The sequence below is a fragment of the Nelumbo nucifera genome, chromosome 2, assembly GCF_055504915.1.
Source record: "Nelumbo nucifera cultivar China Antique chromosome 2, China Antique-T2T, whole genome shotgun sequence".
NCBI lineage: Eukaryota > Viridiplantae > Streptophyta > Magnoliopsida > Proteales > Nelumbonaceae > Nelumbo > Nelumbo nucifera.
This window is the reverse complement of record NC_142650.1, coordinates 83,151,852-83,169,620: the sequence shown is the minus strand read 5'-3', so window position 1 is coordinate 83,169,620 and position 17,769 is coordinate 83,151,852. Positions and strand designations below refer to the sequence as shown.

Below are 17,769 nucleotides of genomic sequence, written 5' to 3'. Positions count from 1 at the left end.
TTACCTGACATGGATGGTGTGCAAAGGACAAGGATAAAGAATTTGAATAAATTAAGTATTTAAGGAAACTCAAGAATGGTGAATTGGATTGTTGCATTGGGGAGAGGCACCTCTATGGTCTTACAGAAATGAAATTAAGAAATTCAGATGGTTGACTAGAGATATGGGAGTGAGATTCCAATGGGTGCAAAGGGCTACAAACAGTATGGCTGACACTTTAGCATAACAAGAGGTGGGGAAAGATCAAATTTTCTAGGTACAATCGTAAGAAAAGAAAGGGCTGGAGATAATAGCCTTTTATCTCTCCATTCCAAGGGGTAAAAATGGTTGATTACTGATAAAAAAAACTGTGTTTGGCTGAAAATAAAGTAAAAGAATGGAAAGAGAAACTTTCCTTATGGCTGACAAAGATAAATTTTCTCTTTTACCTCGTTTCATTTCCTTCCCAAGAAGGAAAAGAAGCAGAGGGAGGTGACAGCAAAACTGGCCCCTCTCCTAAAAGAAAATCTTTTCATTTCTTTCTCTTTCTTTTTTGATTTCTTATCTTTCTCACATTTCCTTTTCAACCAAACACTGTAAAACTTTGCCCAGTTTTTTTACAGCAGCAGTTGGAGAAAATAGAGATGTAAGGCTTGATTGTGTCCTCCAAGATTCTTTGGAAAGCCCTGTATCAGGTAGATGAATTTCCTAGTAGCAACACAAAATACAATTCTCCTACAACCTCCCAAATTTAAGACCTGTATTCAACAAGAACTCTACAAACTTGCAATTACTTCTACTTCAGAATTCACATTTGTTCATAGAACTGAACTTGAGACAATTGAAAAGAAATTCATAGCAGGTACTAGAAACATAAGACACAATTCCTGGATGTTAAAGTCTTGCAGGTATACGGTTGGAGAAAAGATTAATCACAATCACCAAAATACAATTTTTAGATGTACTTCCACTGTATATTGTTTGGTTCAAGCACATAAAATGTGTCATTAGCCTAATCAAGAGATCTAATATGGAAATGAATCTAAACATCAAGAAGCTAAATTGAGTACCTGTAAACCACTGAGAATGCGCTCTAGCCTCACGGAAGCTACCAGTTGATGCGAAGATGAGAACACTTCACCAGGATAAAATAAGACAACATCTCCTGGGGGAAGACCACACCTGAATCTTATCTACAACACATTTTGCATTGTAAGACATATCAGTGAATATGTACTTTTTTTAAATGCTATCTTCTAGTTACCAGGGGCAGAATGTAGGCAGAAAAGAACACCTCAGCACTAGCAACATTTGCCTTCTCATAGCATTTAGCTCCCCAATAAAGAAACCATGTGCCACCTTCTTTCCACACCCTCCACATTACAGCATGGTGTTTAGTACCTCACATCCCAAGGTGCCAGTTAAGTTGAGGATCTAAGGTCCCAAGCAAACATAAGTCCACCATTCCTGCAGGAAAGAACATTTCATTTCCCTCCAAGAAGCACAACAGAAAAGGATGCACAGAAATTAAGGCTCTATTTGGTTTGATAGAAAATAAATGAGAAATGGAAGTTGAGGGAAGTTCTTAAAAGATTTTTGTGAAATTTCTTGATAAATTTCCCTCAACTTTCTCTTATTTTCTGTCAAACCAAGCACAGCATAATTATTAAGAAAACAGACATGTATTCTCACACCCATTAAAACTGTCATAATGAAATGTTTGATTGTACTGCAAACTTCACTCTAGAAAAGAAAGACGACTTTGTTGAACTGCACTACTGTTTCACACAAAGTTCGAAAATAGCAATATTTACTATACTGAACATCATTCTTGAATTCTATTTCTCTTTCCAAGCAGAACCCCAAGAGCCTAACAAGATTCCTGTGTTGAAGCTTGGCTACCAATAAAACCTCATTCTTGAATTCTATTTCTCCCTGTCCTGAATTTCTTGCGAGTCTCTTCACAGCAATTCTTGTCCATCAGGTAGCACTGCCCTTAGCATGTAACTTTTTATGTCAAATCATTTGAACCATCTGAACTTGAATTTAATACATATTACTGACAAAAAAGTAAATTATAGGCTGGTGGACATTAACCTTTCTATCATCTTATTACCTTGTAAACAGGACCAAATCCACCCTGTCCAAGCTTATTAACCTTTCTATCATCAGAAAAGTTGTCTGTAGCAGTTCTTATTGCATCAAAGTTGAATTGCAAGGATTCCACATTTATTATCTCGTCCAAATCTTCAAAAGCAAATATTAGAGAAATGAATCATATATATGAATAAAATTTGTCATACAAAAGCAACTCCATGGAAGGATGGACCAATGTACATTCACAAATCTGGGAATACTTCATTTGTTCCTGTTCTTAGTAGATTTCTGGATTGTAGTAAGAAAGGTGTAAAAGTACTTACAATCTTTGAGATTCCCCTAGTTTCATAGTGGTAGCCTCCAGACAGTACAGTTGTGGCATCTGACCTCAAGTAGAGCATCAACCATGGGTACCTCTTTGATGTCCTTAAAACATTATGGAAAACCCAAGCTCCCTTCCCTACTTCTTTCTCCCAAGTCACTGAGTAGTATGAAGTGCTGCCTCCAATGCCTTCTCTAAAACCAGAATCCAAATCCCAAGACCCATAAAAGCTTCCCCTCAGTTTGGTAATGTTGGGGCCTTGTAAGGTGGTATAGTTGTGGAAGATTAAAGGTCGGTTCATGCATCCTTTACCAAAACATGTAAAGGATCTGGAACATAAGGTCCAACCTTCTTTCCATTCTTGGGGCACATTGCAGCAAAGGTATCCATATTGCCACTCTTGAGCATTATCTTCCAAAACTGCCAGGGTTTTGGTGTGTCGTTGACCTGACATTTGGAACCCAAGTAGAGTTCTTTCTCAGCTGCATAGAGGTCGATGTTGGTCAAGGCCTTTGGACGCACTCCATCAAACCGATCCCCCACCCCTAGCTTATTATCTTTTTATGTGACCCAGTGGACCAGCATATATGGGAGCAATCTGCAGAGGTTACAGCTCTTCCCTACTGAAACTAAGACAATAAATCAAGAATATTATATGGTTGTAGTATTTAAATACGGACAATAAAAACTTAACAAGAAAAATATAGATCAAAAGTTTAGCGACACTATGCTACATGCTACACATATGTATAGATCAAAAATACCAATCTTGACTATTGAATTAGCAGTTTTTTCTTGGATGAGATGAGGAACCATGGAGCACTTAGGCTGTGTTTCACAAAATTTCATAAGCAACTTCTCTCAATTTCCTGTTTCTCTCTCATTTTCGTTTTTTTTTTTTTTTCTTTTTGATCAGTAAACATGTATTTTATTAAATTTCAGATTGTAAACAGTTTATACAACTTGGTGATGGGACTGATGATCCCTTTAATCACTTTATTCTATCCCTCATTACAGTGCATCCCAAAATAGTTGCTGTCTCAATGCCCCCTGTTTTGCTAAAACATCAGCTAGCTCATTTGCACTTCTTCGGACCCATTTAAATTCAGCCTCAACCTCCTTTGCAATCTTTTCCACTTCCCTAATCACATGTTTAAATGTCCACGGGGTACGGATATTGTTTGCTGCCCAGGAAATTACTACTTTTAAGTCCCCTTCCACCTCAACATGTCTATGTACTAACTGTTTGGCTAACTTTAACCCTTGTAGTAATGCCAAAAGTTCAACCTTCAGTGAGTTTCCGATGCCAATCGGTCCTGAGTACATACCCAATATCCTCCTTTCAGAATTTCTGAATACTCCTCCTACTCCTAAAATGCCTGGATTTCCAAAGGAGCTCCCGTCAAAATTGCCTTCTGGTGGTTTCCACTCCAGCCTTACTTTATCTCTTACTCTCGATGACTGTGCTACTTCAAACCAGGTTCTTAGAATGTCTGTGACTGAGAAGACTTGAAAGCTATCCAAGGGTTTTACCTAATGAGCTACTTTCACCTTGATGCTATCAATCACTTCCTCTACTGTTATGCTTTTTTCCAAGAAAATCCTATTATTCCTCTCTTACCATATTACCCAACAAACTGTTGCCTTTGTTGCTTTCCACATTACCATCCCTCTTTTCTTTCATTGTCTCAAGAAATCACGATTAAAGAGTCCTACCACATCTTGAGGGAGAACCCACCTACAGCCAAAGAGAGTACAAAAGAATTCCCAAATTCGAAGCACAAAAGAACAGGATATCAACAAATGAGATAGGGTCTCACCGCTTTCCTTACACAAAGAGCACACATAAGGAGAAAGGCAAATGTATGGCCTTCTTCTCTACAGCATATCGCAAGTGTTTACCTTACGAAGGAATATTTCCCAGCAGAAGACTTGAATCTTCGGGGGAATAGGCATGCACCAAATTTCTTTCACAAGGAAATCCCCACCTAGGGGGTTGGGGGAAGCAAGTATTCTGAAGAAAGAAGAGCAAGAAAAGAGACCGCCTGGAGAGCCTACCCAAATTCTAGAATCTTCCAGCAAAGGGTCCAAGTGGATTTGCCCTAGAAGGTCCAGCAATAGGATTAAAGACTCACTCATTTTCCCTTAGTCCCCTTCTAAAGCCCAAGTTTCAGTTCACACCATTTGGACATGGTGTTCCCAACATGGATATAGCTTCCCCCTTGAGGTTAGATAGCGCAAAGAGATTAGGAAATCGGTCTTTAAGTGGGGTTTCCCCTACCCATAGATTTTCCCAAAACAGAATTTTATTACCTTGTCCCACATAAAACCGGATGGAATTGAGGAAAGTAGGGTAGATTTCATGAATTGCTTTCCAAGGAGAAGCCGAAAAACTGAGGGGAAATTTTTGCATCCCAACCATTTCCATCCACCCCATGAATGCTTTCAATCACTTTGTGCCATAGTCTGCCTCTCTCAAAGGGAAACCTCCAAAGCCATTTACCTAGTAGAGTTGTGTTCCTTAATAGGATGTTCCCAATTCTTAAACCCCCCCCCCTGTTCCTTAGGTTTGCTAACCTGCTCTTACTTGACCAAATGGTCCTTCCTTTCCTCTCCTACTACTGATTTTATTCTTTTTTTTCTCTAATTTTTATACTAAAACACCATGGAAAGTGGAGACTTGGACTTGGAGAGGTAAGTTTTCTTTTAATAACTTCTTTTATATTTGTATTCTTGTTCATTATTTATGATACTAGTAATTAAGCACGTACGTTGCACGTGATAAATTTTTCTTCATATTAATTACTTGAATCTTGGATATATCATAGTTAAGATAGAATTTGAAATTTAATAAAAGTAACAATATGATTAAAAATAAGCTTAAATGCTTGTAGTCATTTTAAATTACAATAACAATTACTATTATTATTATTAATTACTTGAATCTTAGATATATCATAGTTAAGATAGAATTTGAAAATTAAAAAAAGTAACAATATGATTAAAAATAAGCTTAAATGCTTGTAGTCATTTTAAATTACAACAACAATTACTATTATTATTAAAAATAAGCTTAAAGGGTAGGTATTTTCAACAAAGCATTATTGGGGAAGTGGGTGTGGAGGTTTGGAAGAGAAAGGGAGGCTCTTTGGAGGAGAGTGGTGGCTTGCAAGTATGGGGTCATGAATTTTGGGTGGGACTCAAAGGAGGTGAGACATGCATATGGAGTTTGTGCATGGAAAGGTATCATGAGTTTAACGCTTTGATGGTTCCTTTCTATACATGGAAAGTGGGCTGTGGGTCAAGTATAAGGTTTTGGAAGATGATTGGTCAGGGTGGGGAAATTTTCTGATTTATGTCCAAGATTATATAATCAGAGTAAGAAAGAAGTGCCAATTTCAGATTGCTATGAAGTAGTTAATGGTGCTGTGGTTTGGAAGCCAAATTTTAGAAGACCTCTTTTCAATTGGGAGGTGGAGTGTGTGGAGTTGCTTGCAAAACTTCAGGCCTTAGAGATCAACCCTTCACAGATGTTAGATTATGGAAAGAGTGTAAGGATGGGAAATTCTCTGTCAAGTCCTTGTACTCGGCATTGGTCAGAAATCAGGTGGCGACTGATCCAATTAGAGGTGTTTGGGGGAAGCCTGTACCACCAAGGGCTGAAGCTTTTGCTTGGTTGATTGTAAGAGGATGCATTCTAACACAGGATAACTTGAAAATCAGAGGGTTGCAGTTTCCAAGTGGGATGTGTGTTATGCCGTGCTGCTGAGGAAGATGTGTCTCATATTTTGCTCCATTGTAACTTTTCATACCCAATCTGGTCCTATTTTTCAAGTTATTCAAGGTGGTCAGGAGTCCTTTGGCTGATCCGACTAAGATTTTCAGCAGCTGGCCAAGAATTCAAGGTGGAATTAAAGTTAAGATCCTGTGGACGTGTATTCCTTTTGCTGTCTTCTGGGAATATGGAAGGAAAGAAACAGAAGGAGATTTGAGGGGAAAGAAAAAAGAATGGAAGAGTTGGTAGCTATTATTAGCTCAACAGTTATTGGATGGGTACTACTACTTCCAGAGTTTCAAGGACTGCGGGAAAAAGACTTTGGAGCTGAATTCCGGTCTACTCTGAATTCTTGATAGATGTACTGAGATATGTATTATTTCTGCAAGGGTTTTCTTTTTGTTTTGTGGCTTTCATTGATGTAATCCGGAGGGGGTGACATCTTGTCACCTAGTTATGTTGTAATGTTTTTTTCCTTTTAGCAATAAAATTTCTTTTTATTTATCTTCAAAAAAAATTTATCCCATGTGCTAAATTGCTTCAAAGTTAAAATACTTGACTGTTACTTGGAGTATGTATTTTATGTACCCAGTAGACCAGTACAAAGGTACATGTTTAGAGCAAGAAACAATGGCTTAAGCTCAAAAATTGAGACAATTCTTGTCCATGAAGTGGATTAAATTCAGTTGTAGAATAGCATGTGTCTCTTTACTTTGTCCTTCCCAAAAGTAAATACAAATATAAAGACAGATGTAAAGAATGATAATGATGAATAGATAGCCTTAGTTACTTGTGCTTTCCAAACTTCCATTTATGTCAAACAACTAGGAGCCTAGGTAAGATCAGAATTAAATAGAGAACAAAATTAGATTGATAAAGAAGTTGGTAGAGTGTATATGTTTACTTGTATACATTTTATTTTCTTTTTATTATTACATACAGGAAGAACCTAAAATGGGGCCACCGGAGCCGGAGCCGGAGAGTTGGGGCTGGGGCGGCCCCTTGGCATCATCTTCAATGGTCCATGGAGTTTGTCTAGGAGATCTCCAACAAAACACTGTGTTTAAGCTCGGGCCTCGGTGATAGGACTAGAGAGCTTCACTAGGGAAATTTGGGTTAATAAATCTTAAGAGTTTAATTACAAATGAACCCCAAGGTTGTTGCCTCAGCTAATCATGAAATTTCAGATCCAATTAGTGTAATCTTTACCAGTTGAGTGATAAAGACTTGTAGATAACAAATTGATGCTTTACTCCAATCAAGAGAGAATTTAGATCTAAAACGAAAAAGCAAAGAGTATGAGTGAAATATAAGAAACCTTTGAGAGGGGGAAAACCTAAAAAGGAGTAGCAGGAGAAGCTTCAGAACCTCCACTTTCGAGCCTGGGAAGTAACGAACTATAGTGTAGAGCATTATATAAGATGCTGAAGCCATAGAGTGAGAGAACCTAACCAATTCTGTGAATCCCGCCTGACGGACTTTGAAGTCCAAAGACTTAACGAAGATGAAGAAGGGGAGAGTAGAGAGCTTTGCCTTTCACTTTGAAGTCCAGTTCTCGACACTGACAGTAGGCCGCTGATTAATAAACCCTCCTAAAACCCTTTAGAGGCAACAAATGATTCAGAGCTTGCATGAATGACACCTTCAATCAAACCATGAAGAAAACTAATTTCAAATTCACCGATTAATGCCCTAGAATCGGAGAAAACATAACTGAATCAACCACGAAGAAGAAGAACAGGCCTTACCTTTCTTCTTCGTCAAAAGCTTTTCTGACTTGATTGATCTCGTCGAATGCATGAAGTAGAAGAAGACAGGAGTGCGAGTTTTTGGATTTTGCTCTCAAACGCAAGATGCCAATTATTTAGACCAGCTCAAGTCCGGTACAAATGCAAGAGTATTGCGTCTATTATTGTGAACTGAATTCAGATCTAGGATAAAACAGAATTAGGGGTGTCCAGAATAGTCGACCCCCACCCCAAAGAGCCTCTTTTATATTAAAGAGATAAAACGTATGTACAGTTACAAGAACGCCCTTACAGGGCTGAAAGATAAAAAGAACAAATAAAATAATAAGAACTATGATACTGTACAACAAGGACTACTCTAATAATGTACATCTACATCAAGATATATCTTCACACTCCCCCTCAAACTGATGCGTAGACATCAGCATCAGTTTGCCCATAAGAATGAGATGTCGACTCTTAGTCATGGCCTTGGTGAAGATATCGGCAATCTGCATGTGAGAGGCAACATGAGGAAGAGATATAGAGCCTGCAACAAGGAGGTCTCTAATAAAGTGACAATCCACCTCGACATGTTTAGTCCTCTCATGAAAAACTGGATTAGACGCGATCTTGATAACGCTAGTGTTGTCGGCATATAGAAGGATAGGAGTAGGAAGAGAAATCCCAAGATCAATGAAAAGTGACTTCAGCCAAACAATCTCGTTACATGCGGAAGACATAGCTCTGTACTCAGCTTCAGTGGAAGACTTAGAGACAGTTTGTTGTTTCTTGCACTTCCAGGAGATGAGAGTCACCCATGAAGACGCACCACCCAGTAGTGGATCAGCGAGTGTCAAGGCAACCAGCCCAATCAGCATCAGCATAAACCCTCAACTGTATGGATGATGAAGAGAAAAATAGTCCTTGAGAGGTTGTGTCTCGAACATAACGGATGATGCGGCGAACTGCAGTCATATGAGGTTGTCTTGGGGCAAAGACAAATTGGCTGACAACCTGAACAGCATGTGAAATATCAGGCCTGGTCATAGTAAGATAGATCAAAGAGCCAACAAGCTGATGGTACATGGTGGCATCAGGAAGGATGAGGCCTTCGGATTTGGATAGCTTGACATTCAGCTCTAGGGGGATATCAGCATGTTTCTCATCAGTGATTCCAGCTAGTTTGACAAGATCAGAGGCGTATTTTTGTTGACAAATAAAATACCCTCGACTGCTACGATGAACCTCCAAACCCAAGAAGTAAGTGAGAGGACCCAGGTCCTTTATATGAAATGAGTTATGAAGTAAGGACTTCAGCTCACAAATGCCGTCATAGTCATCCCCCGTTAGGAGCATGTCATCAACATATAATAGAAGAATAGTAATACCCTAGGGTCTTCTCTTAACAAAGAGGGAGTAGTCAGAGGAACTCTGATTATACTCAACTGCAACAACAACATCCCGGAAGCGCTCAAACCAAGCCCTGGGTGCTTGCTTCAGACCATATAAAGACTTCTTCAGGCGACAGACACGTGAAGGATCACTGCAATATCCAGGTGGAGGTTTCATGTAGACTGTCTCCTTTAATTCGCCATGAAGGAACGCATTCTTCACATCTAATTGATAAATAGTCTAGGAATAAACAATAGAAATGGCCATAAGAGTCTGAATTGTGGTGATCTTAGCGACCAGGGCAAATGTTTCTTCATAATCAATCCCATATTCCTAACTGTATCCTTGGGCAACTAATCGGGCCTTATATCGATCAAGAGAACCATCTGATTTCAGTTTGATCGTATAAACGGCTTTCAACAATAGAAGCATCTGGAGGAGCTGGCACAAGATCCCAAGTGTCATTCTCATGGAGGGCTTGAATTTCGGCATCCATAGCTTCTTTCCACTGAGAACTTCTAATGGCTTGCTGATAAGATCTAAGGATATCTGTGAAAGAAAGTACAGCAGAAAATGAACTATGGTTTGAAGGAAAACCATAGCGGTCAGGAAGTCTAGAGATACAAGTAGAACGACGAAGTGGAATAACTAAACTACTATTTGAAATAGGAGGATCTTGGGTCAAGGTATCACTTACAGAGGATATCTGAGATGAATGCTCTGGATGGGTGGAAGGGGGGTTGTAGGCGCAGGAGCCGGGACACGTAGCCGCTTGCGGGTAAAGACAAGAAGATCTCTCTCGATTGAGGAAGTAGTAGTGTCATCTGAATCAAAGTCCTGCAAAACAGAGATGGAAGGAGCAAACAATCTAGCAACCCCAGCAAAGAAGGAGATATGTTCAAGAAACACAACATTGCAAGAAATCTGAATACGATAAATAGCAGGATCATAACACAAAAAATCCTTTGTGATCAGGATATCCCACAAAAGCACGCATAGCAGACTGAGCAGTTAATTTAGATTGTTCACGAATAAGAAGATGAACAAAACAAAGACATCCAAAAACATGAAGGCTAGAGAAATCTGGGGGATAACCAAAAAGTTTTTGGAAGGGAGAGGTGTTGCCTAGAACAGAGGATGGAAGAAAATTGATCAAATACACGGCTGTACTGGCTGCTTCTACCCAAAACGAAGTTGGAGTATGAGACTCCTGTAGTAATGTCCACACAGCACTGAGAATGTGTTCGTTCTTCCGTTCAGCTATACCATTCTATTGTGGAGTTTCTGGGCAGCTGCACTGAGATTGAATTCCATGACTCCTCAAATATGCCAAGAAGTCTCCATCTCTATATTCTCCCCCTGAATCTAAGCGGAGGATAGTCACATTGCACTTGAATCGATTTTGCACCATAGTATGAAACAATTTAAATGCACCAAAGACTTCTGATTTGTGTTGCAGAAAATAAATCCAAGTATATCTGGTACAATCATCTATAAATAATATGAAATATCGGTACCCCAATAGTGATGTAATAGAAGCAGACCAAACATCACTATGTATTATCTCAAAAGGTTTAGTGGCATGTTTAGATTTATGAAGAAATAGTAAAACATGACTTTTACTCAAACAACACGTAGTGCAAGAAACATCAAAAGTATCAACAGGAGGAATTTTATTCTTAATCAACCCCGAGTCAAACAAAAGTTTTAATTTTTGGGAATATGGATGACCCAATCGTTTATGCCATAAATCCCAAATATTATTTCTATAACTCAACATAGAATCAGACAAAGAAGAACTAAGTAAAGTTGAGGATGCCCCCGGTTGAGACTTCTCGAACTCCAACGCAAACAAATGGCCTAGCCTACGCCCCTTCCCTTTCACCTTCCCAGTGTACCAGTCCTGTATCAAGCAACCATCATGAGAAAAAGTGAGAACATTCCCTTCATCAACAAGTTGACCAACAGAAATCAGATTAGTAGTAAGGTTGGGTACTAAGAGGGTTTTGGAGAGAGGAAAGGATCTGGTTGGTGACAGTTGAAGGGATAGATCATTACTACCAATGATGTCTAACTTTTCACCATTAGCCGTAATAATATGTTTATGGTGAGTTTTAGTGGAAAGGATTGCGTGGTTGAGGTAGGCTCCTATCATATGGTCGGTGGCACCTAAATCTATAATCCAAGCATGTGAAGGGGAAGAACAATATGTAGAGAACTTACCAGACAAGCCAATAGCAGAGAAAGCAGAGGAAATAGCAGAAGATACCAGTTGCCGAACCCTTTCTTCATCCATGACACCTGTTGATTCACCTTTCATTGAGGACTCACCCTTGGTAGATACAGTGTCTGTTGCTGAGCCATCCGTTGCCTGATAGGCCCGGTGCTAAGTCTTTTTCTGAGAGCCCATAGCTAGTCGGATTGGACAGTCTGGAATGATGTGACCATGTTGCTTGCAATAGGTACACACATTCTTCTTCTTACAATGAGATGCTATATGTCCAAAACCCTTACACTCATAGCACTGGGTTTTGGAGAGGTCCTTGGAGGTTGGCTTCTTACCCCCATGAGCAACAAAGGCTGTTTCAGCCCCAACTTCAGCCATCTTCCCATCAAACCCGGCTGCAGTGAGAAGTCTAGTCTCTTCCCTTAGAAGTTCCCCTAAAACATAATCCATATCTGAAAGTGTTCCCCTACTCAGAATGTTGGACCTGATTATCTCATATTCAGGTCTGAGTCTCATCAAGAACTGAGTTACCTTTCTCTTCTCAAAGTGCTTCTAAAGATATTTTACACACTCCACTGGATCCGAGGGTTCAATGTGAACAATCACATATTCAGCCCATAAATCAAGAAAACCAGAATAATACTCCTGTATCCTCCTATCTCCTTGGTTGTAAGAGAATATTTCTGATTCTATCTGATATTACTTAGATACATTGGACTGTTGATAAACCTTTTCTAGGTACATATACATCTCATGTGTTGTTTTCATTCTCCTCATGGGAACAGATATATGATAGTCAATAGAACTCAGAATCCAAGAAACAAGTTTACCATTGTCCAATTTCCATTGTTGTAAAGCTTTGGCCTCGGTCTCAGCTGGTTTGGTAACCGTTCCATTCAGATATCCTTCTAAACCCTTTCCCTAAACATAAAAGTCGAAGTGAAACTTCCACATCCCATAGTCCTGTCCATTCATCTTTACAGGGATAATATCACCTCTATCTGAAGCCATTTCAGCAAGAAAATAGCACAAATAGGGTTCGGCTGAAGTAAAGGGAAATGAATCTGAAGCAAAACTTGATCTAAAGACAAGAGAAATAGAGGCTATAATCAATCCAAGAGAGTCAAAAAACTGAGATAGAAACCGCTTACTTTCACCGAAGATTGTTCAAGATCCAAAACGAAGAGAGGCTGAACACACGGTCCAGAAAAGGAAAGTCTGGGTGCAGCAGCCAAGAAGAAGAGTCCAGATCTCTCTCAAAACTTCACAAATCTCCATGAAAATTTCAGAATATGTTGAGAAGGGTTGGGCGACAACTCCTTTCAATTCTTGCTGCAAACGGAGATCAAACGAGAGAGATCCAATAAAATCTCTCTCTCTCTAGGTGCGCAGAAAACAGAAGAGGAGTTCCTGGATAGATCAAAACAGTCTAGGACCACTCGGCAGAGATGTAGGTTTTCAATAGATCACGAGGGCAAGATAGATCAGAGAGAAGGAAGATCAAAGAGCAACATGCTCTGATACCATGTGAACTGAATTCAGATCGAGGAGAAAATAGAATTAGGGGTGTCCAGAATAGTCGACCCCCACCCCAAAGAGCCTCTTTTATATTAAAGAGATAAAACGTACGTACAGTTACAAGAATGCCCTTACAGGGCTGAAAGATAAAAAGAACAAATAAAATAATAAGAACTATGATACTGTACAGCAAGGACTACTCTAATAATGTACATCAAAATATATCTTCACAATTATCAAAGACCACTGGCCAGATTTTTATTTAGTTTTCTGGGTGGCGGTCTTTATAATAATGCCAGCTCAGCTGTCTATATAGAGGCGGTCCTAATGACCGTCAATTACAAACCGCCGGCTTAGATCATTTTTCTTGTAGTGTAAGGATCCTACCAAGTACACCAACCAACTCCCTCTCCAGTTTATTTATTTCTTGGAGCTTGTAGTCTTGTACCTGTATTGCCATGATCCCCCACCATTCTTTGCCAACCACTGTCAGGCCATGCTAAAAAGCTGGCAATTCTACTCCTATGGAGTTATCATGGTTTCTTTCTAAAAACACCTGAATCCCCGGGATTGTTGAGACTTCATCCATCAAAGTTCATTGTAGTGCACTTTAAGGGAGGAGGTCTCCATAACCCTTTTGTTATTCTCCTCAGAGATCATTACCAAAATGTTGACAATTGTCTTAAAACCAGGAAAAAAATCTTATACTAAACTACAAACCTTGGGGGTTAATTCTTCTATGACTTCCTCTCAATGGTTAAGCTCTCCTGTGCTTGATTTATCATTTGTAATGGCAACAAATTAAGGTTGGCTCCTTTGCTTGAAATTTAAAAAAGAAAAGGAAAAAAAAAAGTAAATATGTGGCATGAAACACAGTTCTTTTTTTTTTTTTTTGAAATAGTTCCCTTGGGAAACTTGAATATTTCCTGGCAATGGAGGTATTATTAGTCAAACTTGGCATCTATTTGTCACAAAGAAAAATGCAGTAGACTATTGTTGTGATATGAATGCTATTGCCAAAATATTGATCTCCTAAGTTCAAAAAATTTCCTTTAATCAAACATTTATTTAAGATCCAGGGGGTAATAAACACTAGTTGGCCAACTTATTTTATCCATCCAAGCATCATCTTACTTGTGAGTGTAGTAAGTCTATCTGAGTTTATTTATCGTTACGTCTCTGAGAATGCAACCCCCCCCCCAGTTGTCATCCCAGAATCCAATATTTTTTAATAATCTTAGATATCTTAAGAGGGCCTTTAGGAAGGCAAGAAACAATTTGTTGTGGCAACATCTAGTTCATAACTGAATATAGAGCTAATTCTAACACAACATCTAGTTCATAACTGAATATAGCCTTTACTTGCTAATGCTAGATTATTGAAAACATGCCTGTAATCACACAAAGTAACAGACACAACACACAGAGAAATGTAGAGAAGCAGGTAGTGAATACAAAATTAACTTGCAAGGAACAAGACACCAAGTTGAGAATCCCAACCAAAGACTGTATGCATGACAACCCCCTCCCCCCAACACCACGCACAGTAAAAACACAAATTTTGCAAAGGAAACTGAGAATTTTCCCCCATTCAATATGCTAAAACAACAAAAAATAAATAAAGAAAGAATGAATGAATGAAGAACCTAATGGAACAAATGTTGTTTAGAAGTTCCAGTGACAGTCAACAATACAAAATACTCATTTCAGCCAAGGTTGATAGAAATCCTACCTTTAACCCCTCAAATATTCAATCCCTATGTTTGGGTTGGGGATGAAGCAAGATTAACCCAGTACCACTTGCTCTAAGTAGTCATTGTGTCCAATCCCATGAATTCCAAGTGTTGTCTCTACAAGGACCACCCTCCTTTTGAATGAATATGTATGTTGTTCCTCCAAATCACCCTAGACAACTCTTCAGCTCCAAAGCTATCATTGCTTTCATGTTATTATTAGCATTTATCCCATCTTCTCACAACCATGCCATCTGGTAGCCAACATAGCTGTGGATTGGAGAGGTCATCTGCAACAAGGAAGAACCCTGCTCAGCCACTTCTTACCTTTTTATTTAAGCAACATGCGACCAATCTACTAATTCAAATTTCAATGTCAGCTCGCCCCTTACCCCGACCCCACCGACGTCTTCGGGCCCTTCTCTTCCTTCCATCTTTTTTTGCCTTTACTTTTTCCTTCAAATTCCTTTCACCTCGCCGTTTATACATTTTGAATGTCATCTGTCTATCAGCAGCCATCTTCCTCACTTTCTCTGTGATCTCTGCCGCAATCTGTCTGTTGTACAGTTTCCTAAGACCACGCATTAGTTTTGCAAAGGTATCTGGTTGTGGCATGACACCTACTTCCAGCATGTCCAAGCAGTAAAAGCAAGCTTCTTTAACATGCCCATTTGAGAATAACGCATGAATCCAGATGGTCCATGCATACACGTTAAGCTCACATCCCTTGGTCATTATGCAACCCCAAAGGTCTTTAGCCATTTCAAGCTTGTCCATTCTTAATAGGGCATTCAGGAGCGCTTTCAGAGTTCCATATTGAGGAACAGACAGAAGACCTCTGCCAACCATCTCTTTGAAGTACCCACAAGTTTCTACCAAACAGCCTTGCCCAAGAAAACCATTGATCATGATGATGAAGGTGTCTACCCCTGGGCTGAATCCACTAGCTTCCATGTCATTCCAAGCTTTAACACCTTCTTTCACCTCCCCTAACTTACAGGCCAGGCGGATCACAGTGTTGTAGATGCTGAGGTCAGGAATGCAACCAAACTTTCTCATCTCGTCCACAAGTTCCATACACTCTTCCAGCTCTTCCTTCTTCTCATGGGCCAGTAAAATGTGTAAATATGTCATCTGGTTTGGAGTGCAACCTTGCCGGATCATACTATCCAGAAGCTCATAAGCCTTGTTGATCTTCCCCCACTTGCAGAATCCGCTTATCAGGGTTGTGTAGGTCACTACATCTGCAACACAACTGTTTCTCTGCATCTCAACAAAAACTCGCATTGCTTCCTCCATTTTTTCCTTGGAACAGAGTGCCTGAATTAGAATCGTGTACGACGTGGGATTCGGATTACACCCTTTGCTCTTCATCTCTTGCAGGAGGTCAAATGCATCCAGCATTTTCCCTGCCAATGCATATCCACTAAGGAGGTTGTTGTAGACGACAATGTCTGGCTCGAAACCAGCTTCCCTCATCTGAACCAGGATGTATTTGGCTTCCATCAGCTTCCCTTCTCTACACCAACCATACAACAAGGAGGTAAAATGTTTGAGGGTCGGTGTAAACTGGATTCTCATATCCTCGAAAAGCGAAGCAGCTTCTTTGACACTGCCATTCTTGCACAGGGCATCGAGTAAACACCCGAATACGTGCTCATCAGGTTCGCAACCGTACTTGGGCATCTCGTCCAAGACTTCAATGGCCTTCTGAACCATCCTAGCTGAGGCAAATCTCCTCATCAAGACGACAAAGGTATCGGATGTGATTAGCTGGGGATTTTCTCTCCTCATCTCTTCAATTAGAGCCCAAACGGCATCGAATTGCCTCATCTTCCCCAAAATCCTAATCATGGACTTGTACACTTCGTAGCTGTGTCTGTACCCAGGTTGCTTCGACGCCCAGGCGAAGAACCTATAACCTAGGTTTCCAGCATCGCCGCACCGATTCAACACGCGTTCGACCAGACCCGACCTTATAACAACACCGCATTCTTGCAAAGCAAGTTCCAATTTTGGAACCCTAGAATGGTATTTCCTAAGGATTCTGTAAAACTTTTCAACATCTGTGGAGTATTCATCACAGTTGGGTTGGTGGTTATAAATACCTGATTTGTTTTCGAGGAAAACTAATCCAAGCCCACGCCTTCTATCAGCGGATATGCTTGAAATTATTCTGTTCATCAATTTCTCATCTCCGTCCTCACTGCCATCGTTGTGGACGATAGAGACGTCATGTGGGCTCTGGTTTTTTTGGCTCGGGTTCAATTCTTCCGCGGTTGTTTTGGGAGAATCCATTTTAAAGGAGGAGAAATGAGATATTAATAATTCATGCAGCAGTTGAAGATTCGTGGGTTTGATCGCGAAACCTTCTCTGCAACCGACGTTGAAAGCAAATTTCGAATTGGAAGAGAGGACGAGACGGCAGTTGGTGCAGAGACGAATTGTAGTCAAAGAGACTGTCTTCATCTCTTCCTGCCACTCCTTGTGCCAGGATCATCGTTTTCTACTTACCTCTTCATGGGCCGGACTCGGATTTAGCTTTTGCTAAAATTCTAATGGATCCGATCCGAAGCCAGGTCCGGCAAAACACGAGACGCCATAAGGGACAGACCGGATCTGCTACTCACATGGCGCCTCACACCCATGGTTTTAAAAGGCGGACGAGGCGAGGCTAGAGGTGTAAATCGGGCCTGGTCGCGGCCCGGCACGATTTTGGACCAGCCTGGCATGGCACGGCACTAAGGCCCATGGGCCATGCCAGGCCCGGCATGAAGGTTCGTGTTGTGCTGGGCCGAGGGTTCGAGATCCATAGGCCAATACGGCTTCGTGCCAACAGCTATATAACAACTAGTTTTTTGGGTATTTTGAGCAATTGAATTATTATCAATTCCTATAAATAGCCACATCTTCCACCATTCTCATCACACCAATTCAACAATTCTCTTAATCTCTTCTCTCTCTCTCTCTCTTTCATACTCATACATTATTAATTC

The 17,769-nt window shown here is 40.1% G+C and overlaps 1 protein-coding gene across 8 annotated transcripts; it reads right to left on the bottom strand.

Annotated features, from left to right (window-relative positions):
- Positions 1–760: 760 nt before the first annotated feature.
- On the bottom strand, positions 761–17,277 carry LOC148802387 (putative pentatricopeptide repeat-containing protein At5g65820). 8 transcript variants are annotated; one of them, XM_088898214.1, is made up of 6 exons: positions 15,166–17,277; positions 14,773–15,063; positions 9,993–10,132; positions 2,400–3,027; positions 2,096–2,226; positions 761–1,446 (listed from the first exon to the last, which is right to left on the bottom strand). In XM_088898214.1, exons 1-2 carry the CDS (start codon positions 17,240–17,242, stop codon positions 14,993–14,995), a joined length of 2,148 nt encoding a protein of 715 aa, XP_088754340.1. In that variant the 5' UTR covers positions 17,243–17,277; the 3' UTR covers positions 761–1,446; positions 2,096–2,226; positions 2,400–3,027; positions 9,993–10,132; positions 14,773–14,992. The 8 variants fall into 8 exon arrangements, with proteins under 8 accessions (XP_088754340.1, XP_088754336.1, XP_088754339.1 ...); XM_088898210.1 differs by lacking the exon at positions 9,993–10,132 and having other exon boundaries at positions 761–1,172; positions 1,274–1,446; XM_088898213.1 differs by lacking the exon at positions 9,993–10,132 and having other exon boundaries at positions 761–1,969.
- Between the last annotated feature and the right edge of the window lie 492 nt (positions 17,278–17,769).